Raw genomic sequence first — 27,464 nt, 5'->3', positions numbered from 1 at the left:
AAACGAATGCGATATTACAAACAGAGGTTGTGCGCTTCCTAACATGTGCACTCAAAAATGCACCCTAACGAGTTGAGCAAGGTCGTCTCAAACAGATAACATCACAGCTGTCATTAGGCTTAAAGTCTACTATGCTTCATAAGGAAACTCAGCTTCTTTTCTGTTTTATGAGGGAAATATGTTGTTTGTTTTTTCATGAAAGCAAGAAACAATGATGAGGTCACAAAATATGATTTTTACTATAAAACTATATTGACAGAAGTTCAAATGGATCACACATCATAACACGGGGAAGTGAGAGAAAACAGATCACAAATTATTATTTACAGTCAAATTGGGATATGATGCGATTCATTAACAGGCATTTAAAATGAAAACACTGCATATTGGTGTTGAGATGTATGAGTGAGACATTAAAGAAGTTACGCATCTTCATCATCACTTCCTGCTAAACTGCTATCAGTCGATGCCATTCCTCCTCCTTCCTCCTCATTTTTCTCCTCCTGTGGTTTTGTGCTGCTTTCGTTTACATGTGGCTCCTGCTGGGTCTGTTCTGCTGCTGCTGCTTCTTGTGGGCTGGAGTTCTGTTGTTCGTCTGTTTTCGTGGAGTTAGCTTTAGCTTCGCCAGATCCTTTTTCGTCGCCCAGAAAAGACGACCAGCCTTTCAGTCTCTCTTCTCGCTCTCGTGACGTTTCCTCAACCTGGGTGACCAAACAAACAGAGATAATGAAGAATAAAGCAGGCTACTGCAGCTAAATTAAAGTGGAAGTGAAGCAGTCAGTCAAGTTTACATTATTTTGTAAACTGGTTTATTTTTTTTTATTTTTTTTTATTTTTGGCCTTTTTGCCTTTATTAAGTGGATAGGACAGTATTTCAGACAGGAAGCGAAGTGGGAGAGAGAGGGGTTAGGGACGGGAAATGTCCTCGAGCCGGGATTTGAACTCGGGACTCCCTGAAGTGCTACAGCACCATATGTCGACGCACTAACCACTAGGCTATTGCGCCGACAAACTGGTTTCCACTTTAATGAAAATATATTAAACAAACTTGATTAATGAAACCATTTAGAAGAAAACAACATTTTATTATAGCTTTTAGAGCTAGGGTGCTGACATCTCGGAATGTCACTGTGTCTGACGTCATGAGGTTGGCTCCGTTCCCTCAGCTGAACAGATACAATGGACTGAACACGGAGACTGGACAGCCTAATTTAACTCAATTTGTGGGCATGGAGTTGGTGCAAAAATAAGCATCAGATTTGTGACTAATATAATATATATTTATTTTATTTTTATTTTTTAATTACAGATCATTTGATGTGCTTAATGGTCCACTCTCTGTATTATGCAGCTGACAAGCTCTGATAATGATGTAATGGGAATGGGTACTTTCACTTTTCATTACTACAGCTGCTCAACTCATGTTCAAACCAAAGTAAGATCAGCGTGGTTTTTCACATGGCAGGTTTTTAAGTCCTCCATACATGTTGAGAGATTGAGTTGATGGACTTGATCAGAGAATATTTTAACATAATCCACAAAGACATGACTTAGTAAAGTGTGCAGTCATGTATCATTTTAATCTTTACATTAGTCTGAATCTAAATGCCCTTGTCAGGTAGCGCTGCACCAGCGTGAGAGAATGGACCAAAGCACATCAATTGAAAGCTAGGAAATTAAGAAAAATAGAAAACGTACAAATATTATATTTAAACATATTAGACACACATCTGATGCTTGTATTTGCACCAGCTCCACGCCCACTTCACGCATTGGGTTAAATTAGGCTGTCCAGTCTCCATGTTCCATCCTTTACTTCCACTGTATCGGTTTAGCTGAGAGAATGGAACCAGCCTTGTGACGTCAGAGACTGTGACATTTCAAGATGGCGGCGCCTTAGCGCTAAAAGCTATAGCAAAACATGCCATTTCTTTAAAATGGTTACATGAATCAAGTTTAATATACTATATTTTCATTAAAGTGGAAATCAATGTACAAAATAATGTAAACTTGACCAACTGCTTCAAATCCACTTTAAGCTGTCATATTCAGACCATCTTTTTTCTGCTGAACACAACAGATGATAATTTAGGCGTATGTCTACCATTTTTGTTTGCAAGTATTTTCTGAATTATGTGGAGTAATGAAAACATTCCCTTCTGTAAAAACATGAATACATTCATGAATTCATTTTCTTTTTGGCTTAGTCCCTTTATTACTCTGGGGTCACCACAGCAGAATGAACCGCCAACTTATCCAGCATATGTTTTACGCAGCGGATGCCCCTCCAGCCATAACCCATCACTGGAAAACATCCATACACACTCAATCACACTACGGACAATTTTTAGTTTACCCAATTCACCTGTACCACATGTCTTTGGACTGTGGGGGAAACCCATGCAAACACGGGGAGAGCATGCACAACTCCACACAGAAATGCCAACTGACCCACCCGGGGCTCGAACCAGTGACCTTCTTGCTTTGAGGCAATTGTGCTACCCACTACACCACCGTGCAGCCCCAAAACATGAATGTATAAAACAAAATAATAAGAAGAATTTGAATACGACTTTATCCAAAGTTTTGGTAGTAGGAGCGTATCCACATTAGCTAAAATGTAATTAAATAATGTTTCATTAAAATGTAAAACAAAACACAAAACTTTGCGTTAGTATTTGTGGATTTAGGTCCATAAACAGCCCCTGATGATGATGATGAATAAGAGGGGATTATGAACAAAGACTACATTTACAGACCATATTTTTTTCTGCTGACTACAAAAGATGATAATTTGAAGAATGTTGGTAGTTTTTCCCCCTTACTATGGAAATCATTGGCTACCATTTTGCAACATTCATCAAAATTTCTTCTTATCCATTAAACAGAAAAAAAGATAGGTAAACAGGTTTGGAAGAAGTGTAGGGTGAGTAAATGACAGTTTACATTTTTGAGTGAACGATCCTTTGATCCTGTTCTGTACACACAAGGTTTATTAATTAACTGGAATGGCAACCTCAACTAAAAAAAGAACAAATGCATTTTTTGCGCAGTTGTGTACAAGAGTGAACTGAACTGCTGTTAATAATGTATTAGCTGCTGTTAATAATGTTTAATGGTGTATAACATATCAGGTTTCCTGCATGCAAAGTACAAGAAATCATAAGAAATAAGGTACATTTCGACTCTGTGTTTCTAGACAAAATATTTGTCTAGAAATATTTCTAGACAAAACAAACAAAACAAAACAAAATAAATAAATAAGAACATGCCAATAATAAACTGAAATGCTTTATCTCAGAAACAAATACGCCACATATAAAATATTGCAACTTGCAGATGCCTACTTTTATTAAATCTATCAACTAGATGATGGATTTAAACCTAAAGACACTTAATAAGTCTTACAGATAACACAAAACCCCAAAAATGATCATCCTCATGTGAGGGACCAACATCTAAAATTATATACTTTGAAAACTCTAAAAGGTCTAAAATACTGTTTAGCCAATCAAGTTATCAATATTGTGAGTGTTCATGCACTTTGTGATTTCATATCTTTTTTTATTCATGTTTTCTGTCTTTAAAACAAAATGTCCATGTAGTTTTTATTTTTAGTTATGCATTCATGACTTAAATGCGAAATTTTTATATACAACTTTCCCATTTTATTCATGTTTTTAAAAAAAATCTAAGACTACCCAAAGGTTTTTATTCTGCCATCATCTCATCCTCCACTTGATTAAAAAATGTTTCTTGTTAACACAAAGAAAGATATGAATGGTGAAATGAATAGCGTTTCTGGATATTATTGGTGGCTTTTTCAGGGTTTCTGCAGGTTTCACCAAATCAAATGTAAGACCATTATGAATGAAATTTCAGACTTTGTTTTTTCCTAATGGCCAGTGTAAAATATTTTTACTTGCCCCATTAAAATTGAAACACATTTTTCAAACACATACTTATAAACAAATCTCATTGTAAGAAAGATAAACCAAATTGGTAAATACAGTTAATAAATGTAACGTTTGTTCAACATTTTTAGATGGATTGTTGGTTGTACAAATTAAGTAGCTTTACATGGACAAAATAAAATTAAGACCTGTTTAAAACGATTTAAGACCAACATCCTAATTCAGTAAATTAAAAATTTTTAGTAAGTAAATAAGTAAAAAAATGTTTTTGTTTTCTCAAAACTGCAATAACATTCCTTTTGTTATGACATCATTTAATCCCTCCTGACTATTAGACAATGTTAAACCACAACCACATAACTTGGCAGGGACAATTTTAGCAAATCCGCATTCATTCTGAAGAAACACCCATGTTCTCATGATTCAGCGGATTCCTGACCAAATACCTTTTCTAAATCAGATTGAGAAAGTAAAATAATCAATTAGAGATGTCTTTAAAGAGGTCAAGTGTTTCACCTGGTAGTCGGTCACGCCGTCCCACAGCAGAGCTGAGAGTTTCCTTCCTCCAAACCAGCGTCCGTTCAAAGCCACCTGACACGCGTCTGCCTCTTCAGGCTCCTTAAATGCCACTGACGCCACTCCATCAGGGTGCCTCTGATGTCCATGCAGAAAGCACACAGCAGAGTAAATAAGACACATTTAAATGAGCAGTGTTGACCTTATTCTTCAATGTGAAAATGCACTTGTTTTTGCGATTGTTTTAGTAGTTCTGATTAAGCTGCCTATGGAAGAAATGACTAGGAATAATAACACAGCGGAAAACAGTCAGACTACTTGCTATACTAGCAAGTGTGTTCATAACTATATATAAAAAGTAGAATAATATAAAAAGAAAAAATCTGTTTGCAACATGAAGCAGCACAACAAATGTTTTTAACATATAATAATCAATGGAAGTGAATGAGACCGGAAGTCTTGAGCCAAAAATTCCAATGGCTGTGCTCGCTTGTTCATGAAGAATAAGGTCAATATGTTGCAGGAGTAGAAGAGGACTTACATCAAAAATGATCACTTTCTTCACTTGCCCGAATTTCTCACATTCTGTCCGCAGATCATCTCTGTACTCGTTGAGGACCAGAGGATCCTCCTGCAGGAGATTACACGGGCAGCTTTTAAATACATTACCAGTCAAAAGTTTGCATTCGTTAAGTGTTTTTTATGCATAAATTTGCTTTGTTAAACTTTGAATAAAACAAACTAAATAAAAAGTAAATAAACCAAATTACTCAATGAATAAATGTAACTAAACTTTTAATGCAATTTTAAAAATCATAATAAAAATTATTACATTTTAATGAATTCTGGAAATAGACATACATTGGAATATTTTTTATAAACATGTATAAATAACTAAAGCCGCCTTTCCACTGCACACTAAAAACAACAAACGACAGACCGGAAGTCGTTAATTTCCAATGGAGAGTAGTCCAGGAGGTGCGTGGAGTTTTAATCAACTCCGTATGCAAATAATTCGGACCTGATTTAAGCTGCAGATACGTTGAAATATTTGAAATCCTTTGACTAGACCTTATACAACCAGACGACCGAATGTGATGTATTCCAGTGTTCTCCAAGCAGGTCCATGCGCACAAAATGAGAAATAGTAGTTTTTTTTGTTATTTTTTAATCAGAAATAAAAGTCTATATTAAAAAAAACTTTTCTATTCATAAGTAATAAAAATATATTTTTTATGTTGTCTCCACATTCCCTCCAAAATTTTTAGAGGTCAACGAGTTTCTAGTATTCATTCATTCACTCAACCATGGTGAACGCACTGAGAATAAAGGCTGTTGCTTTTGCACTCCTTTATTTCGGACACTGCGATAATCAGCTTCTCTCTCATGGTACATGACAAAATTGAAAATGTATATTCCGACAGTCGTGTCTGAATGTTGTGTGCAGTGGAAAGGTGACTTAAAACCATTAAATAAAAATTTTAACTTTTATTTTTAAATACTATTAAATAAATTAAATATGAAACAATAAAAACACTAAATTAAAAATCTTTTTAAAAACACAATTATTCAATATAGACATATACAAAAATAAGCATGTACAAAATAAATACAGTTATTAATAATTAATTAAGTACAAAAAAATGAATGAAATAAAAATAAAACAATAAACAAAAATACTAAATAACAAATTAAGCAAATTATTCAAAATGGAAATATATTAGAATATACATTATACAAAAACAAACAAACATGTATAAATAAAAAAACTATTAAATTATAAATCATTATTTAAATACAATTAAATATAAATAAACTAATAAATAAAAACAAACAATTAAAAATTAAAAAACCTCAATCTGTCTAATAATCATTAAATATAAAAATATATTAGAATATTACATCAAAATAAATAATTAAATAAAATTTATGAATAAAACTATTAAATTAAAACAAATGATTTAAATACAATAAATAAATGAAATATAAACCAATAAATAAAAATACTAAATTAAAATCAATAAAAATCAATCATTCTATTAATCACTCACTATAGACATGCATTTAAAAATCATATCAAAATAAATATGTATAAATAAATAAAAAATATTTAAATACAAATAAAATATAAATAAAACAAATGAAAATATTAAACTAAAAATAAAATTCAATCAATCATGAAATGTCTGAATTTTGATCAGTGAAGGAAAAGCAGTTCACCATGCATGTGAATTCTTTCTACATTAATTAACAGTGTAAAAATAAAACATTAAGCAGTTTATGTAGTTCACCTCAGGGCTAAACCAGTCATATCACTGATATTTAAACGCAATATTTTTTATAAAGAACTCACAAACATAGTTTCTAATAAAGCATCTATCTCATTCATTAAACGCAATTAACATCGTAAAAAAACCTTATGATACTTCAACTGCAGATCCACACCTGCATTCCTGCTCTGATCTGACCCTACAGTTGCACCTACTTAAGGAATGCAGAAAAACCCGCCAAGAGCTCTTGACACCGGTGAAGAGAAAACAAACAATTCCACAGCGATGCTAAACTAGTGCTAATCAAAAGCATTATTCCAATTAACCAGCACTTCAGAAATACCAGCACAGGGCTGAGCTTCATCTGAGCTGTAAAAGCTAAATTCTGGTTTCATCTGCGGTGAATCTCTTTTCAGGCATTTCTATCATTCATCTGGCACTCGATGTGAAGTGTTGCCAACAAGACATTCTTCTATTGAATAACACCTGCAGCATGTTCTTATGGGTGTGTTTCGAGGTAAATTCTTACCTCAAAGTCAGTGGGATGAAACATGTTTTGGATGATGATAACTTTTTCGTGTCTTTTGCGCACTTCTCCGCTCTTCTCAGGCCTCCAATCCAGCTGCCTGATCAAAATAAATAGCAAAACTGTCAGTCTACGGCGATCTTCAGGGTGGCCATTATTTGTTGTCTTTGATCATATGTTGTAATAGTTGTTTTAATGATGTACGAGTTTGTTATTGTTGTCACTCACTTTTTGTTGATAAAAGACAGTTGATAAAAAGATGAAATAAAATGTAGAAAAGTACATTTATTATGAACTTTATACAACATTTCAACAAACATAAAAAATATATATATGGAGTGAGTCACATTTCAGACCCAACAGTGTGTCTCTGACTTTTGTTTTGCTAGCTAAATAACAGAGCATTTGTGCATCTCTGAGCAACACTGCAGTATCTCTGAATGAATCTGTTTTCCAACAAATCATCTGAGTCAATGATTTAATGACCTGTTCACTAGAAGAAGCAGTCAGCTGCTTAACTTCTAAATGAATCAGCTGTTTTGAATGAATCATTTGAATGAATTATTTAATGAATCATTCATTAAAGTTCACCCAAACCTAAAAATTGTCATCATTTATTCACTTTTGACTTGTTCCAAACTTTGTGTTTTTTTCTGTTGAACAAAAAAAAGATTATCAGATAAATGTTGGAAACCGGTAACCATTGACTTCCATAATATCCGTTATTCCTAATATGAAAGTTAACGGGCACCTATGATGAAAATCAACTTTTGTAAGCTGCTTGGACAGAACTTTTTGTATGTAAAGTGTGTCCACTGTCGTATTGAAGTGATATAAACCTAACAAGTCTCTCTCTCTCTCTCACTTTTTTTTTTACAATTTGCAGACGTTAAAATTGGGCCCAAATCCCAGTGATTTTGAGGTACACCGCAACGTGACGTAGGAAGTGTTCCCAGCCCACCGAATTTATTGACAGATGCCATGTGTCTATAATGACTTGTATACACATGGCTACAGAACATTTTTTGCACATAAACTGGGATTAAACTTTTTAATATTTAACTTTAGTATTTTAATTTACATGCAACTCTCTGTGTTTTTTATAAGTTTTAGAACTTTAAAACATTTAAAACAAATCATGTTTGTAATAAACAAAGCAAAATCGCTATTTAATTCTTAACCACTATAATCACCATGGCCGCATTATGTGTGTGTGTGTGTGTGTACTGCAAACGCCATTTTTGAAAGACTCATCATATCAGAAAGGTTTGCATAAACTCCACCATAAATAAATTTTTTTGTATCAAAAATACCGTATTTTTGACTAATCAGCTGTATTTCTGCTTCATTCAAATCTGTCTGTCACTAGCTACGTTTCCATCCAGCTATTTTTATCTGGATATTTTGGATATGCGCATAAAAAAGGGTTGATGGAAATGCCAAGATGCGCATACATTTTAAAAATGATCATAAAAAACACATGCGCATAACTGAGCAGAAAAAAGATTTTATTTGATAAGAAAAGTTGCGCATAAACTATGATGGAAACACGTTTAACAAGCTCCAGTATGTGCATTAAAGTAGGTCATGTGATTTTGTTAAAAGAGATCATGTGATGATAAAAATGTGTGTTAATGGATAAACCAGCAGGCTGAGCACATTGTAAAACCTTTAAAATGTTGTTTTGGTCATTCTAAAAAGCCCTAACGATTTCAGTATTAGTGTTATTAGATTATTAATGACCTCCGCGTCTCATGCCTTCAAACGCCACCGCGCATACACTGTGTGTCAGGATTGCCTACTAAGCCATTTATTAAATAAAGAAAAAATACACGCAGCTTCTTCGACCGCAGTAAATTCTGTTTTTACTTTTAATATTTGGCGCCAGTTAATCAAGACTATTTTGTTCGCTTTGACTTGTTGGATGAAAAGACTACTTTATTCGAACATCTTTTATGTGATAATCCAGTTTTGCGCATAATGTTTTTTACATTTTTTTGATGGAAATATAGCTACTGTCTGATGTTAATCTGATGTAACGCAGGAGAAGCAGACACATGCGTCGGAGCAGTGGGTGGGGAGAAGCAGCTCATTTGCATTTAAAGCCACAGGCTACAAAAACAGCCACAATGTATTCAGACACCAAAACGGGCATATTCTTGAGGCTATAATAAATTATCTGATGGGTATTTTGAGCTGAAACTTTACAGGAGGTGCCCTTTAATGGTTACAGGTTTCTAACATTTTTCATATTTTGTGTTCAACAACAATAACAACAAAGAAACTCATTAAAGTACATTTTTATTTTTGGATAAACTATTTATGCTGCCACCTACTGAAGGATTTAATGTGATATTTATTGTCCAAAGCAGGTCTCAACAAGCCAAGGTACCAGGACAAAAACACACACAGCAGCATTAATTTCAGTAAAAAATAAAAATAAAGATATCTATCTATCTATATATATATATATATATATATATATATATATATATATATATATACATATATATATATATATATTTATTATATATATATATATATATATTTTTTTTTTTAAATAGCTAATTTAATTTACCCCATCCCCCCTCAAGCAACACTAGTAATATGGTGATGAAGGAGAGCATTGTTACACCGTGTGTAAGATTTGACTTAACAAGTCTGAACATGTTCTTACTTTTGTTGCTGCTGTAGTTTTTTGCGGTACTCTTTGTTCTTTTTCTTCTTCTTGCTGGCATCAAATTGCCCTTTAAGTTCAAATCGTGCTTCCTCCACATGCAGCCGGTAGCCCCGAATCTCTGTCTCATCCAAGAGCTGCTTAGCTAGAGCGACAGACTCTTTCTGTAGAACAAATAACAAAAATATTAAATAAATATGTCTACAGATACAAATTATATGAAGAAATATTACTCAGATACATTTTAATTACTTTAAATAAAAATAAAATGTAGTATTACACCAAAAAAAAACTAAACAAAAACAATGACAAACCTTTAAGTAGCAGCACAGTCCATCTCCTTTTTGGTTCCCGTCTTTGTCCTTGTATATTTTGATTTTATATTCCTCTGTGATGGGATCACGCATGACAATTCCACATTTGGACATCACCTCCACAAACTCATCAGGAGTGATGTCTGGAGGAAGGCCTAGCAAAAACATGTGTGAAAATACATTTCTTTAAATGTGTTATACTGAATTTTAGATTGTATTGTCAGGGTAATCATTGAAGATTTTCGTAATGTAAAACAAAATTATCTCAAGACGGTTCAGACTTTAATCAAATGTCATTCATTGGTTTATCTTTCTAAAAAAAGTAAAGTGCATGTTGAGTGTAAGGGCTTTTGCTTCATTTTAGTGACTGCACTCAGTGAAACAAGTAATGCAGAGAAGACAAACTTCTCTTTAAACTAAGCAACTGATTTGTGTGACCACTAGAGGGAGTCACTAGAGGGACCAGTTATTACAACATAATAACTAGACGTCAGTGTCTGAATAGTAACAATCTTATTGAATTTAATAAATGAGAAATTATTTACCGGTCACATAAACATTTGTGTTTTTTTCCTTTTCAACTTCAAACCAAGCTGTAAATAAAAAGACAGAATGTATTAATAACATTAAATAAAAAACAATTACATACATGAATAATACAGTAAATATATATAATAAACATAAATGTAAGGACGAATAGCATCTAACTTGGATCTGCTTTTCTTTTCTCTCCTTTCTTCTCTCCCTCTTTATTTTTTCCCTGGTCTGACGCTTCCGCCGGTTTCGTGGGTTCCTCTGGTTTCTTCGGCTCCTCTGATTTGGCAGGGAGGGATTCAGCTGAATTAACTGCAGCAGACGGATCAGGAGCTCCTTCCTCATTAAATCCATAGTTTGCTTGATATGCTGCGATGAAATCATCATTTATCTGCACAGAAACAAATAGCATAAACTTCAATACAGACCTCAACTTTGAAAACAGCTCATTTGTGAATGTACAAGTTTGTTTGAGAACAGGAGACCTTTGGAAACCAGGCTCTCTTTTCATGGTCCCAGTCATACACAGTGCCGTCTTCTGGGTCGGTGTATGTGTAGGGATCGTCTGAATTCTCTTGCCTCTGTTCATACAGCTGCTGCAACCGGAGCTGCTCGTGGAACTCTTTATTACCGTCTGAGTCCCCGCTCATCTATACAAACCAAGATTAATTATGAGCTTCACAAACAGCGAAAATAAGAATATATAAAATAAACGCCTGAATTTAGATGTAGCGAGTACGCAGTTTGATCCTGTCAAAACACAACAAAATTGAAATGACTGCATTTTTTTGTGGGGTTTTCACCTTTAATCAGGGCAGAATTAACCAATGGGCATTATGGGCACAGGCCCAAGGGCCCGTGCGCTCTTGGGGCCCCTGCGAGGGGGGAAAAATGCTGATTTTGGAGTGTCTATTTAAGCTAAGTGCAAATAGCACACCTCGTTAATAAGCTAGTTGAGTGATTCACACCCATCACCATTTGATTGACAGAGACAACATAACTAAAAAGCCCAACAGACAGCAGTGTGAGTGGCGTAGCTCGTAGAGCGCATGGCAACATGTTTTCATGAACCGGGTTTAAATCCAGCGTATGATAAACATGTTCTTCTTTTTGCCCCCACGACATATCAGATTTTGCCTAGTCTTCATCACAAGAAAGACAAGTAGGAATCATTAATAAGCGAGTGCATTATGGAGAACTCAGATTCATTTAACTGGATTTGTGTTATATGCAAACCATATGCATTATAAGTTTGTAGAAGTTAAATATTAAAATTACCCTTAAATATAAATTTTTAGCAGTGCTTCAGTGAACTTGAACAAGTATATTAAAATCCATTAATTTTCACTGGTTGTATAAGTATTTCTTGTTTTCAAAGTATGCCTTAAATGCTTTAAAAATAAGTTAAATCTAGAAATATATGTACTGTAAATCATTTATTTCAAAAAATGCAGGCAATACATTATATATTAATTTTTTTAAAGAATATTTCATTAATCTTATTTTTTTTTCAACTATAAAGTAGTGGTCAGGTAGGGGGCATACGTGACATTGTGCACAGAGGCTTCTGAATTCTTAATCCGGGTCTGCCTTTAATCAATAGGACAGTAGAGACTATGGACAGGAAAGCATGGGAGCAGAGAGAGGGAATAAATCGGCAAAGGACCTTGTTTTTTGTGAGCACCTGAGTGCCATATGTCAACGCACTAAGTCTAGGCCATTGAGAAGGGTATCAATTAACAGAAGTCGGAGCCAGCTCCAAGTGGGCTGTACAAACCAGAAGTTTTCATTTTATTAATGTTTATATATATATATATATATATATATATATATATATATATATATATATATATATATATATATATATATATATATATATGACACAGAGTCCAACATATTGAGCTTTATGATTGCTTACACCTACCCCAACCTCAGTAACCCCCAGTTGTGCTGTATTAATATCTACTACACCTACAGCAACCCAGCCCACCTGCGACATATGTCCCTGCCACATGGAGGTCTCCGGGCTGCAGTGGTACCTGCTTGAGGCCATAGCATTTCAGACTATATTTGCATATGTGGCGTATGATGCCTGATGATTTCCAAATACTGTCCTTAATTCAGCCATTTCATCAGCTCTTGTGTTTATTGGCATTTTGACATGGTCAAACTATGACCATCATAATATTTGAATTGCACGCATTTCTTTTCATGACTTTTGGCCCCAATTGCCTTCCAAATAATTCATTGAGTTTCATTAAAAGACTTTTGACACCGATTGCACTCCACAGTAGCAAAACTTTCATGAAAAAAGCTTAACTGAGCGCACACACACACAGAGATTACAAAAAGAGGTAAACACACAATATTTTGCCCAGTTGTACGATAGTTATATGAGTAACGTTGCAGTGTACAATATATATATACATCTCTGACCATATGTCTTTTTAAATCTTCGCTAAAATGATCTGTCAGCAAACGTAGACAAGCTAAACTTGAACTAAAAAATCTGTTTTTTAATACATATGAATGGAAGCGGATGCTACACGCTGGAATAAATGACTTGAGGTAGTTTAGCATGACTTCTATATTCGGGGCAGACCTACTACAAATACATAAGATTATACGTTAATATATATAATGTAGCAGACGCGTGTTGTGAATGTATAGGTTTTTTTAGCTACAGCACGCCTCTTACTGTCCAGTTAATGAGACTGATGTAAACTGACATCAATCCGCTTATACTGATCAGTGATCGCGTTCGTTTATCGTCTTCATCGTTCAACTACCTTATGGTTTCGACTTAATGTAGCATATGATTTACAATAATTAATAAAATGACAGCATAAAAACACAACCTACCTTGCCCAGCGAACCTCCAAAACGTATAAATGTTGCACTTCCGGGGGCAACACGCAAGTCCACCGCTTTGTGTCTTCCGGAATGCAATTCTCGCCGTTACATGTGTAGTTCCGCCCCAAGGTTCCGCTCTCGGAACTATAACAAACTCATTTCATTCAGACCCACGTTTTACACTAGATTTATTTATATATATATATTTTTACAAACATATTACACATTTTACAAAAATTTTTTTGGAATGACATAAAACTAGGTGCATATACAGCTCATCATACGCTCATACATCAGACACGTTTTGACAGACATGCTATTTGATGAAAAACAAAACCTTAGGAATATCTAATATAATCTTAAAGATCGTTTTCTGAACAGCCATGCATCATTTTAACTAATATTACATGAATCTGAGATACATTCTTGTGTCTAATCCATTGTTCCATTAAACTATATTGTATTATAATCTAAAAGATTATTTTTCTGAACAGCAAAGTGTCATTTTTAACAGTAAGTTACCAGAAAATATAAATGTTTCACCATAGAGTTAAACAAATAATTTTACATTCATTAATTAATTGTCGAATCCATTCTTCCATGACCTTGAAGGAAACTCAAACCCACTTGCTGTGGTAGAAGACACCTCATGGGATAGTCCTGCTCTGGCTCTTGGTATTGCCAAACTGTTTTCATACACAAATCCTTGCACAGGAAAAGTTAAGAAAAGAATAGGTAAAGGATTAGAACACAAAAGCAATAGTGGTAATGTCTTGTAGCCTAATTGTAAAGTCTTACCCAGGTCTGGTCTTGTGATAGTCACTTGACGTTGGCTGGATTCAGAAGAAACCGTTGAGCTTTGGGTTGAGTTAGACTTGATGGACCTTACAGATGCCATGAAGGAAAATGTGTTCGGGGGATTGGGTTTGTGTTTGGGAACCACAGTTGCAGTTTGGCTCCATTCTGAAAGTATTCATGGGGTCAGCGCTCGCATTTTACCAGATCCTCAAGATTGCGAGGAAGAATTTTAAGCCTTACCAGAGTACTCCTGCAGCTTGAAAGCACCACAACATAAATGTATTCTCCATTGCTTGCGTACATTTTCCTTCACGAGACAGTGGAACACAAAAATAAAAAATCCTGGAGCAAACCATAGCGAAGAGTGTTAAAGGATTGGATTGTAAAACCAGTTCGGAAATAATCTAATGTGTTGTTTCTCACCTTGTAGGCTGTTCATTATGGAGAACAAGTAGAGAAGGAACACTTTGACAGGACCCCAAGCGAGAAAAGCCACAGACCAGGTGAGACCCAACAAAAAGGTAAGGCTCGCCACAGCCCGCAGGTCCTTCAAGATCCCACTTCTGGTTCCAGCCGGCTGATTGACTTGCATATTTCTGATCTGAATCAGAACCACTAAGAAGATGGAGCCATTGCACAGCAGTATGAAGGCTATGTAGCTCACTACCGACACGTAGAAAACCACATCGTTTTTCACCCAGCAGCTGAATAAGAAAATCATGAACATGTTTCACTTAAAGAAAAGTTTGCAATGCATTTTTGTTATGATTTCAATGATAAAATGTTTCACTAACAACATTTCAGAATCATCCAGGGTGGATTGGGAATCACTCAGGCCATACGCATCTCTCTTTATAGCCAGTACTAAGCCACAAATTATAAGTGGAATCCCTGTCCAAAGACATAATTGATGTTAAATAGAGAAAAATTAGTGATTTAAGAACAACGTTTACATTAAATTTAAAAAATATCTCACCCCAGCCAAGCAGGCAGAACTTCAAAATGTATGATGGCACATACACATTGAACACTTTGACCAGAGCAAAGTACATATTCACAGCTCCCAAGCCCATCCAGGTGAAGGAAGTGAGTAAGAAATAGTGTAAAGTGGCCGCTACAGCAATGCAAAGGCCGTAGTTGCCAAAAGAAGATATCCAGGAGTTCAGCAGGAACACCAGGTTCAGTCCCAGTAAAGCAAGGGACAAGTTTAACAGAATTTTGGAGGGGTAATCTCTCCTTAACTTCCTGTGGTAGCATACAGTGCATCAATGTTAATGGCAAAGACTAATAAAATGTGCATTTTATTGAAATGATTATAAAACCATGGTCATGATAATGCATGTATGGTATACTTCTGTTCAATAACACTGATTATAAAGTCTTCTTACTCTAAGAGGGTGTAGGTTAACACTGTGATCCCAAGAAAGCATGAAGACACACCGCAGCCCATGTATGTGATAATAGTGAGGATTCGCTCGTTCTTCTCATCAATAGGAGTTCTGGAAACATCCTTAAATGATAAAAACAAAAGTTTATTTGAAATTATTTTAACCAAAGTATAAATATATTTATAACTCTAATTTAAGTTATAAATATTAGATTAACTGATCAAATAAAAAATAATCTTATGAATATTAGTATTAAATCAATGTAAATATTTAACATTATAAATAATAGAACTTTTATTTTATTCATTCATTCATTTTCATTCAGCTTAGTGCGGCAGCTGGCTCTCTGCAACTCTCACATGGTCGCCCACTGAAGCTAAGCAGGGCTGCACCTGGTCAGTACCTGGATGGGAGACCGCATGTGAAAGCTAGGTTGCTGTCAGAAGTGGTGTTAGTACGACCAGCAGGGGGCGCTGAACATGCGGTTTGTGTGGGTCCTAATGCCCCAATATAGTGACGGGCACTCTACACTGCTCAGTGAGCACCAGCTTTCGGATGAGATGTTAAACTAAGATTACTGACTCTCTTTGGTTGTTAACAATCTCAGGATGTCCTTTAAAAAAAGAGTAGGGGTTTAACCCCGGCATCCTGGCTAAATTTGCCCTCTGGCCTCTATCCATCATGGCCTCCTAACCATCCCCATATCATAATTGGCTTCATCACTCTGTCTCCTCTCCATCAATCAGCTGGTGTGTGGTGTGCGGTCTGGTGCAATATGGCTGCCGTCGCGTCATCCAGGTGGATTCTGAACTGGTGGTGGATAAGGAGATTCCCCCCAATTTAATATTAAATATTATATATAATGGCATTATATATTATAAATTAATTTTATAAATTATAAATTAAAAATATTATATAAAAATTATTATTTTTAGTCCCTTTTTTCAGGGGTCGCCACAGTGGAATGAACCGCCAACAAGCATATGTTTCACACAGCGGATGCCCTTTCAGCCGCAACCCGGTACTGGGAAACACCCACACCCACTCATACACTATGGCCAGTTTAGTTTATCCAGTTCACATATAGCACTTGTCTTTGGACTGTGGGTGAAACCGGAGCACAGTAACCAAGTTGAGTGCCCACCAGACACACTAGAGGGCACTCTACTCATCACATCTGCCACTGAACTGGACTACATATTCCATCAAGCAGTTCACACACACCATTTCCAGATCACCACTGATTACAAACACACAGCTTAAGCCCATGAAGACTGATTACCAGGACTATATATACACTTTACTTTCAAACACATCTTTGCTCAGTCTTGTTTCACTGTAAGTGTACAATTCCTAGCATTTCCTTGTTCCTGTTGTTGCGTTTCATGGTTTTGGATTTTTGGACTGTGTTTTATTGGATATTTTTGAATGTTTGATGTCTGCCCTGACCTTTGGCTGTTCTTTGGATTTTGTTTGTGAATTACCCCTTTTTCTTCTGTTTTGTTCCAGGTTTTGAGCTTGGCTGTGTGACCATCTGTTAAATAAAGTTGCCCTTGGAACTTTTACCTCTGTGTACACACCCCTCATTAGAACAGGGAGAACCCTCTCTTTATATTATTCATATTATAAATCATTATAGCTAAGCTAAAATGCTGTTTGAGTTTAATTCTTATTATTATCTGTATTCATATACAGTTGAAGTCAGAATTATTAGCTCCCTATTAATTTTTTTCTTTTCTTTAAATATTTGTTAAATGATGTTTAACAGTAAATTTTCACACTTTGTCTAATAATATTATTTCTTATGGAGAAAATGTTTTATTTCGGCTAGAATAAAAGCAGTTTTACATTTTTTAAACACCATTTTAAGGTCAATATTATTAGCCCCTTAAAGCTATATTTTTTCTATAGTCTACAAAACAAACCATCGTTATACAATAACTTGCCTAATTACCCTAACCTGCCTAGTTAACCTTATTAACCTAGTTCAGTCCTTAAATGTTACATTAAGCTGTATAGAAGTGTCTTGAAAAACATCTAGTCAAATATTATTTACTGTCATCATAGCAAAGATAAAATATATCAGTTATTAGAAATGAGTTATTAAAACTATTATGCTTAGAAATGCGTTGAAAAAAATCTTCTCTCCGTTTAACAGAAATTGGGGAAAAAATGAACAGGGGGACTAATAATTCTGACTTCAACTTTATGTATTTACAATCAAATAAATGCAATCTTGATATTATACTTCATTAATTAATCCTTAGATAATGAATTAATAAATTAATTTTTTATTCTAACATTTATATAATTTTATTCTAACAACTTAATTCCTTATTAGTATTATTAGCTGTATTTAAAGATGCATTGTAGATGCTAATCATGTATATTCAACAGTATACTCAAATAAATGCATATTTTATTATTTACAATCTTGAATGACTGCAATCTTGGTGGGCAAATAAATAATATCAAATATTAAATGAATATAAACAATTTTTTCAATTTCTTTTTGGCTTAGTCCCTTTATTTATCCAGGGTCGCCACAGCGGAATGAACCGCCAACTCATCCAGCACATGTTTTAAGCAGCAGATGCAACTCATCTCTGGGAAACATCCATACACATCCATTCACACTCATACACTACGGACAATTTAGCTTACCCAATTCATCTACACGTATACGTGTCTTTGGACTGTGGGGGAAACCCACACAAACACAGGGAGAACATGCAAACTCCACACAGAAATGCCAACTGACCCAGCCGAACGAGCGACCTTCTTGCTGTGAGGCGACAGCACTACCTACTGCACCACAGCGTCGACGAATATAAACATAGGGCCTATGCAAACAAAACGCGCCAAAGCCCGAAACCGAAAGCGAGACGTGACTTTTAAGGGACTGTTTGATATGGATTTATTAATCATTCTTACTGTTCAGTGAACGCAAACTGCCGTAGTTTATTAAAGACGCAAACTCCTCACTGCATGACAGCTGCGCGCCTTCAGCAGACCTCCTCATTCCTGCAGCACGAGAGCTTAATGATTGTTTATGAGCGCCAAAAGTGCCGGATCTGTTCGGCGAAATATCTGACTGCGTGTCCCCGCATCCCTAAGGACTGTTTGCCGAAATATTTGACGGCATATCAAACGACTGAAATGAAATAACTAGAGAAATCTCCACTGTGCTGCTGAGTGAGAGCGTATGGCAAGCCGATTTAGCATTTAAACCTTGTTCTGACTCCATAAATATATTTAGAGATATCTCTAATTATATTTTGACTAGTCATAATTATAATTCGTCAAAAATCCAATTCAAGATATCTACAACTGTAATTCGACTATTAGTAAATTAATTAGAGATCTTTAAATATATTTGTAAATATCTCTAAATATGACGAATTAAAGACATCTCCAAATGTATTATGACTAGTAAAAACTCAGAGATATCTCTAATTACAATTGTGACTAGTCAAAACTCATTTAGAGATATTTGCAATTATTTTTCAATGGAAGTCAATGGAGGAATAGGACTAGTCATAATATATTTGCAGATATCTCCAATCTGATTTCGTACTAGTACAATTGCAATTGCAGATATCTCTATTTGTTATTCTGACTAGTCGAATTATAATTATGACTGGTCAAAATATAATTATTGATATCTCTAAATATATTTATGGAGTCAGAACAAAGATTTAAATGCTAAAAAGGCTTGCCATAGAGCGCGCTTCTGAACAGCGCAGCAGCGATGACGTAAGCGTGCCGAGGCCCGATATGGTGTGAGCGCGGGCCGTCGGGGGAGACGGGAGGGGGACAATCGTGCTTTGGCCCGGTTCGAGGCAACTGTACCTAGTGTGAGTACGGCCATATATTATTAATTATATCATATTTATGACAATTTTATTTCTAATGAAGTAGATTTGTAGAGTTAATGGTGTAAAGAACACATCAGTGTCGTACCACAAGCACTCCAAAGTGGGTCATGTGGTCACATAGACAGGTTGTGTAATCCTTGCTGATATTATACGTCCAGCACCCCTTTGGACTCCATCCTCCATATCCATCTAAAGCAGGACACACACAAACACACACACACACATTATGAGATATAGCAATTAACATGAGAAAAACACAGTAATAAATAATGTTGTCAGGTAGTCCGGCTGACTTACCATTCTTATTAAAATCCCAGTAGACGCAATGGACATCCTGGTCCTTCTGTCAAATAAACAAAGATAGCATATTTATTTCTGCCAGTGATGTTTTTAATTGCTAAATATTTATTGATAACATACTGTCTTAGTTTGTAGGTGGTGTAGAGTGACTGCAACATATTCTTTAAGGTTTTCAATGGGTCCTGTGGCATTAGTCACACTGGCAGACACCACAAAAGTGTTCAGTTTTTTCCCATCCGGATCATCCTGAGGCCAATGCATTAAAGAATGTGTCATATATGAGATAAAGACTGTAAAACTGACAGCCATGGAACACAGAGAAATCGTTCACCTTTGTTTGAAAGAGAGCTGGAACACCATAAAACTGAAACTGAATGCGAGGGCTGCTGTCATTTATGATGGGGAATCTTTCTTGGATTTCAGAGGGAAGAGAAATGAAGGCCACTGTGCCATCAAAAGGCTCTTGGTTGATATAAATCTATAGAAAAAAAAAACATATGGTTTAATCTTTGTGTTGTTTTTCAGATGCTATATATGATTCATTATATTTTTGTTGGTGGGAAAAAGTAAACAGTTCAAAGTTCAAAGCAAAATTATTAGCTGTGAATCTGATTTTTTTATTATTTCTTGATGTTTAAAAATGCAAGGAAATTTTCACTCTTTCACTACAAATGTGCATTATTTTTCTTCTGAAGAAAGTCTTATTTTTATTTTAGTTTTGCTGGAAAATAAGTATTTTAAAAATGTAAATGTACAATTTCATGGTCAATATTATTATTCCCCCTAAGACTGATTATTCCTGATTTGTTTGATTGGCTCCATAACACACCTTTGTTTTTGATTTGACTAATTAACCTAATTTATATACAGTAAATTAACCCAGATCAGCACTTTAAATTTAACTTTAAATATAATACTGAAATATTGTTTACTCTCATCATGGCAAAGACAAAAATTAAAAAAAAATTGTGTTATAAAAATTAAAAAAACTATTATTTATACTACTAACCTACTATTTAATACTTTAATGTTTTAAAATGCTTTGAAAAAAATATCTACATTAAACAGAACTTGAAGAAAAATACAGAAACATGCAATCCTTGTTATGATGCTTATTTTATTATGCAGCATTATAATTTGCAGTGCTAAAAATATTTGTATTGATTTGGTGTGTGTGTGTGTGTGTGTGTGTGTGTGTGTGTGTATATATATATATATATATATATATATATATATATATATATATATATATATATATATATATATATATATATATTCTCACGGGCCACTTTATAAGGTACACCTGTCCAACTGCTGGTTAACGCAAACTTCTTATCAGCCAATCATAAAGACATGGTCAAGATGATCTGGTGCAGTTCAAACCAAGCATCAAAATGGGGAAGAAAGGTGATTTAAGTGACTTATAATGTGGCATGGTTGTTGGTGCCAGATGGGCTGGTCTAAGTATTTTAGAAACTACTGATCTACTGGAATTATCAGGCACAACTATCTCAAGAGTTTACAGAAAATGGTCCGAAAAAGAGAAAATATCCAGTGAGAGGCACTTCTGTGGGCGCTAATGCCTTGTTGATACCAGAGGTCAGAGGAGAATGGCCAGACAGGTTCTAGCTGATAAAAAGGCAACAGTACTGAAATAACCACTCATTACAACAAAGGTATGCAGAAGAGCATCTCTGTGAGTCTCGATTTCTGCTGCGAAATTCGGATGGTAGGGTCAGAATTTGGCATCATTAACATGAAAGCATGGATCCATCCTGCCTTGTATCAATGGTTCGGACTGGTGGTGGTGTAATGGTGTGGGCAATGTTTTCTTGGTACACTTTGGGCCCATTAGTACCAGTTGAGCATCGTGTAAACACCAGACTACCTGATTATTGTTGCTGGCCATGTCTATTCCTTTATGACTGCAGTGTACCCTTCTTTTGATGGATAATATGGCATGTCATAAAGCGTGAATCATCTCAGACTGATTTCCTGAATGTGACAATGAGTTCACTGTACTCAGTTGGCCTCCACAGTCACCAGATCTCAATCCAATAGAGCACTTTTGGTATGTGGTGGAATGGGAGATTTGCATCATGGCTGTGCAGCCAAAGAACTGCATGATGCTATCATGTCAATATGGACAAAATCCAAGAGGAATATTTCCAGTACCTTGTTTAATCTATGCCACGAAAGATTAAGGCAGTTCTAAAGGCAAAAGGGTCTGTAACTAGTAAGGTGTACCTAATAAAGTGGCCGGTGAGTGTATTAATATGTTAGTTATGGCATATTTTCTATTGTCACTATTTTCAACAATATAATGCATCCTTGCTATATAATACTTTTCATATATTTTCATATTTCATAGCAATTCAAAGATGAATACTGTGTAAACAAAGTTTACAGAGTATTGCACATTTGCTGTTAATGTGTAGTTGCTCACCTCAGGAATAAAGCCTTTGTTAGTGGAAGAAACTCCAAAGGTGAGGTTTTGAAAATTTCCTTGGTCAATATTGACCACAGATATTGCCAAAGCAGGAGCTGTTAAACTGACCGACTCTCCTTTAAACCCTAACATCTGGTCTCCGACAGACTCGGTGATGTTCAGAATGCTGCACAAATACAGAGAAGCATTATTTGTTGACATGTGAAGTATAAAATCAGACTGTAAAATCTAAGAACTAATTTAACAGATGTTTACACACAGTATATTTGTTGATGGCCACATCTTGGAAATCATTTACTATATTTGTTTTAGTTTTATTACTTTTATTGTATAATAAAAATCAAGTCTATCAAGAGAAGTATTATTCTCGTTCATTCGTTTCCGAAGGGAGGAATCATAAAATGTGTCTGTTAAAGTGTTATGAGCCAAAATGCAATAGCCAGATGAGAAGAATCAAAACATTACAATTTTAATTTTGAAGCAAAGTATATGAAAATCTCAAATTTCACAGCATTACTATGAAAAAGACATACAATTCCATGAAGCCCTGCTAAAAGTACAATTAAATTAGCTAAAAAAATAGTATATATCGAGTCTATTTAAATATTTAGCAGGACCAATTATGATTGATTTGATTTGAGAGTGGGTGGAGCTAATGATCTTTTTTTGGCACACTTTCTCTGATTGGTGTAATTTTCTGTATTGCATCATGAGTACTGTAGATTATTATTTTTTCAACTTGACAGGTTTGCTTTTAAATGTGTATTATTTACTGTCATAGTTTTACTTCCAGAAGAATTGTGCAAATATATTAAATAAGCAATCAGTGTCACGCACCTGTTGGTGAAAGGTAGCAGGTTGCTGTCAGACTGCAGGATGTCAGACGTGATGTTGATAATGACTTCTCCCAGCGGAGGAGTGATCGTGCTCACGTTAATCACATCCGCTAGTTTATTCAGTACTGTTGAGAGCTCAGACTCATCCAGATGCTTTTTCTCATGAATCAAGTCCTCAATCATGATCAGAATGTCTTCTGCATTGTCTAAAAGAGAAATGCAAAGGAAATCTTGTAACATGTTCATACTGAGGAAATCTTGTAACATATGTGCATATTTGCATTTAACCACTTGAGGGTGAGAAAATAGTTTTAATTTTAAATTTAATTTTTGGGTGAACAAAAGGATTAGTTTATTCTAGAGTGACATTTTCCTAATAATTTACTCACCCTCTTTGTCACCCATTATGTTAATTTCTTTCTTTCTTTCTTTCTTTCTTTCTTTCTTTCTTTCTTTCTTTCTTTCTTTCTTTCTTTCTTTCTTTCTTTCTTTCTTTCTTTCTTTCTTTCTTTTTTTCTTTCTTTCTTTCTTTCTTTCTTTCTTTCTTTCTTTCTTTCTTTTTCAGTTTTAAAGAAAAAGGTTTTTCAGCAAAACAGGTTTTCTTCCATATAGTGTTCAGTGTTTACAGTTTCAGTACAGCTTGAGATAAAGTATACACCAACTGTGTTGACCTTGTTCTAAAATGGGGAAGTGCGCTCATTTTTGTGATTGTTTTAGAACTTTTGATTTAGCTGCCTAAGGGAGAAATGACTAGGAATTATAAATGGCAGAAAACGTTCAAACTAATTACTCTACAAACAAATGTGTTCATGACTGTACAGACAGAGCAGAATAATATAATAAAAATATCAGTTTGCAACATCCAGTGGACGCAGTGGCGCAGTAGGTAGTGCTGTCGCCTTACAGCAAGAAGGTCGCTGGTTCGAGCCTCGGCTGGATCAGTTAGTGTTTCTGTGTGGAGTTTGCATGTTCTCCCTGTGTTTGCGTGGGTTTCCTCTGGGTGCTCCGGTTTCCCCCACAGTCCAAAGACATGGGGTACAGGTGAATTTGGTGAGCTAAATTGTCCGTAGTGTATGTGTGTGAATAATAGTGTATGGTGTTTCCCAGTGATGGGTTGCAGCTGGAAAAGCATCCACTGCGTAAAAACGTGCTGCATAAGTTGGGGGTTCATGCCGCTGTGGCAACCCCAGATTAATAAAGGGACTAAGCCGAAAAGAAAATGAATGAATGAATGAACATCCAGCATCATAACGAGCTGTTTTTAACGTCTAAAAATGAATGAAAGTGAATGAAATCTGCCATCATGTTAATAAGTTCTAATTTCCAGCAAACGAATAAATGAACAAAAATAACCAAGTGTGGTCAAAAACCAAAAAAAAGTTATATCAGAAAAAAACATGCTGTGCCCCATATGGTCTAAAACCTGACAGGTGGGCAAATCTAAGCTTGTTTTTAATAAAACAAATATAAATATGGATATAATAAATAATATCGCTAATAATAATAACATTATACAAAAGCAAATTGTTATGAATGAACTAAAAAAGCCTCCCGAGATGAAGAAGACATAAAAGCAGTGATTTTTCAGATTTTTGTAGGCTAGAAAATAATGTTTTGTAATATTTTAATCCTTTATATTTATATCCTATATCTATTCTTATTATATCCTATATATATCCTTAATATTTAAATTTTTTTCATATGTAAAGATATTTGCCTATTGCTCTCTTGTGTGTATTAAGCAGTGCGTAAGCGAGGCGCAACTCTGCACTGGAGTTTAGACCGGGTTTGTTTTGGTCTAATAAAAAATCTATTTTAGTTTCTCAAAATAGCAACGTGCCAGCAGTGCGCCTCGGAACGCCTTCCTTTTTAGACCAGAACGCCTATGGACGCAAAAATGAGCGCAAATGCATTTGCTATTTAAACAGCATAGTGCAACACCTCAAAACGACTCTTGCGCCAAGCTTAAACTACCAAAAGACTATTGCGCTGCGCCTTGCGCCACATTGCGCCGGGTGTATGATAGGGTCCAATGTTTTTAAATGAGAGATTTGTGAGGGGTGTACTCATACAGTATATGTTGAGCACTGTATATATACACTAAGACTTGTAACCTGACATGACACCACAACAAAGGATAAAAGACATCTGGAAGTATAATTCTTAAATAATTTCTCCTGTGAATGACATGATGAGGCTATTATTATGTGTACTTTAGAAAACATGTCATTTAAACTCTTAACCCTTTGACTGCCTGCTCTACCAACTGGTTGACCGTGTTTTTACTGTTTAAAATAATAGTTTATACTCACAGCATTGTTAGTTTACAATATTGCACTACACTTGATTTTGGTTTTATTGTAAAAAAACAAACAAACAAGAAAACATGTTAAATAAGAATCTCAAATATTTTATGACAGTATTCAAAAAATAAATATTATTTAGTATTCAAAAATTCTTTATTTTGACTTTTTAAAAAATAAATTGGTTTTACACTTAATATTTTCAGATTTTTCATAGTATATGTATTAATTCCAGTATTTTGTAGAGGCTGAAATTTTCAAAATTATGATATTTGTTAAAAAATGTATTGAGTGTGTTAACTACCGACATTAAAATAAAAATAAATCTTAGTGGGGTAGTTAAAGGGTTAAAAAGCATTTACCATTAGTGACTGTGATGTCCTCCAGATCTGACACACTGTGGACTACAACCTGACACTGCCCCAGGTCTGGAGACGTCCAGAGAGCACTGTTTGAGTCGGCATCCAGATAACTGTTTAGAAAAAATGAGATGAGAGATATAATATTGAGAGATGCTCTATATTACATAATGCTCTTAAGTTTCGGGGTGGAAGCTGTTCACCCCTTTTATGGCTGTAAATAAACCTGGAACATTGTGGAGACACAAGAAATTGCTTAACCTCTGCAATGAAATCGATCATGCAAACAGTTCTGACTTTAATGATCTGGAACATACATGTGATTAATTGGTTTACAGCAGCCTCCTCAAATATTAAATTAGATGGCTTCCTCTTTTGAGAGATAGCGATTAAGAGCAATAACCCCTGACAGTGGAGTCTCGAAAGATTTATAGTCCGGTAACATGCTGTCATCAATGTCCCATTAAGCAGAGCAGACAGGCAGCTATGAAGTCGAAATGTTTCTATAATTTAAAGTAATTACTACAATTTAAAGGTGTTTCGGTTTTAGATACACAATTTATGGCATTAACAGCATTATTTAACAGCTAAAAAGCCTCTCTTAATCTTTAGCAGCAGATGTTGTGAGAACAGAGAGAGGATAAAGTGTGTGGTTGGAGACAAAATTATCCATTAATGCTATTTGCTAAATTAATAATATTGATTGCCAAGTCTTATTGCAGTGTTATTTTATATTTGGCAATTCAATTTCTAAATCTGAACACATTTACGTGCCAGAAAACATTCAGATTTATTTGTACTATGCTTGATATTTATTATATTTTACTAATACAGTTGCATTTGAGTTATTCTAACATAAAACATTTTAAAGTAGGATTATTAAAGTCATTTTGTGAAACAATAATAATAAAATAATAATACTACTAATAATAGTAATAATAACAATAAAAAACATTTTCCACATATCGTGCAGCCTGTTGTACTTAACATTCAGAAATGAATATTTAATCAATACAATTATAGTATAATATTGAGAGTTAATTTAAATCTCAAGGCCCCCTGGTTGAGAATCCCTGCTCTAAGTAACATACTCCAGATTACCAAAAAAATGCAGACTGGGCCCTCTAGTGGATGTATCTCATGAAACATGCGACAAAATGTACCAAGGGCAACGTAATATATCTTTAATATATTACAAAAATGTAGCCTGAGGTACATAACTCTAATGAGCCTGGGCTGTTAATAATAATTCTGACTTCAACTGTATATATATATATATATATATATATATATATATATATATATATATATATATATATATATATATATATATATATATATATATATATATATATATATATATATATATATGGTAACACTTTACAATAAGGTTCTTTAGGTAATGCATCTACTAACATGAACTAATCATGAACAACACATGTACAGCATTTATTAATCATAGTTGAATATTTACTAATGCATTATTAACATCCAAGTCCATGCTTGTTAACATTAGTTAATGCACCATGAGTTAACATGAACTAACAAT

General features: G+C 34.7%; 2 protein-coding genes across 6 annotated transcripts in view; both read right to left on the bottom strand.

Annotated features, from left to right (window-relative positions):
• Positions 1-230: 230 nt before the first annotated feature.
• On the bottom strand, positions 231-13,688 carry htatsf1 (HIV-1 Tat specific factor 1). Its single transcript, NM_201203.1, is given in 10 exon segments — positions 231-701; positions 4,431-4,568; positions 4,972-5,061; positions 7,230-7,326; positions 9,904-10,067; positions 10,218-10,372; positions 10,763-10,810; positions 10,926-11,142; positions 11,237-11,401; positions 13,614-13,688. Coding segments are annotated over 9 exon segments (1,353 nt in total). The 5' UTR covers positions 13,614-13,688; the 3' UTR covers positions 231-422.
• An 87-nt stretch (positions 13,689-13,775) lies between these two features.
• adgrg4b (adhesion G protein-coupled receptor G4b) overlaps positions 13,776-27,464 on the bottom strand; it is a 36,538-nt gene continuing 22,849 nt past the window's right edge. For all 5 annotated transcript variants that reach the window (XR_012386369.1, XR_012386370.1, XM_021479351.3 and 2 more), the window contains 14 exons: positions 25,919-26,028; positions 23,255-23,459; positions 22,415-22,583; positions 20,300-20,446; positions 20,089-20,214; positions 19,966-20,011; positions 19,754-19,857; positions 15,791-15,912; positions 15,379-15,647; positions 15,197-15,293; positions 14,826-15,106; positions 14,643-14,744; positions 14,403-14,567; positions 13,776-14,309 (listed from right to left, as the gene is read on the bottom strand). Coding sequence is in view for 3 of the 5 variants with exons in the window: in XM_021479351.3 (XP_021335026.2) it covers positions 14,182-14,309; positions 14,403-14,567; positions 14,643-14,744; positions 14,826-15,106; positions 15,197-15,293; positions 15,379-15,647; positions 15,791-15,912; positions 19,754-19,857; positions 19,966-20,011; positions 20,089-20,214; positions 20,300-20,446; positions 22,415-22,583; positions 23,255-23,459; positions 25,919-26,028 (2,071 nt within the window). In the remaining 2 variants the exon portion in view is untranslated. The remainder of the gene's footprint in view (positions 14,310-14,402; positions 14,568-14,642; positions 14,745-14,825; positions 15,107-15,196; positions 15,294-15,378; positions 15,648-15,790; positions 15,913-19,753; positions 19,858-19,965; positions 20,012-20,088; positions 20,215-20,299; positions 20,447-22,414; positions 22,584-23,254; positions 23,460-25,918; positions 26,029-27,464) is intronic.

The sequence above is a fragment of the Danio rerio genome, chromosome 10 (assembly GCF_049306965.1).
Source record: "Danio rerio strain Tuebingen ecotype United States chromosome 10, GRCz12tu, whole genome shotgun sequence".
Classification (NCBI taxonomy): domain Eukaryota; kingdom Metazoa; phylum Chordata; class Actinopteri; order Cypriniformes; family Danionidae; genus Danio; species Danio rerio.
The sequence above is the reverse complement of the archived record's forward strand: the minus strand, read 5'-3'. Positions and strand labels throughout refer to the sequence as shown.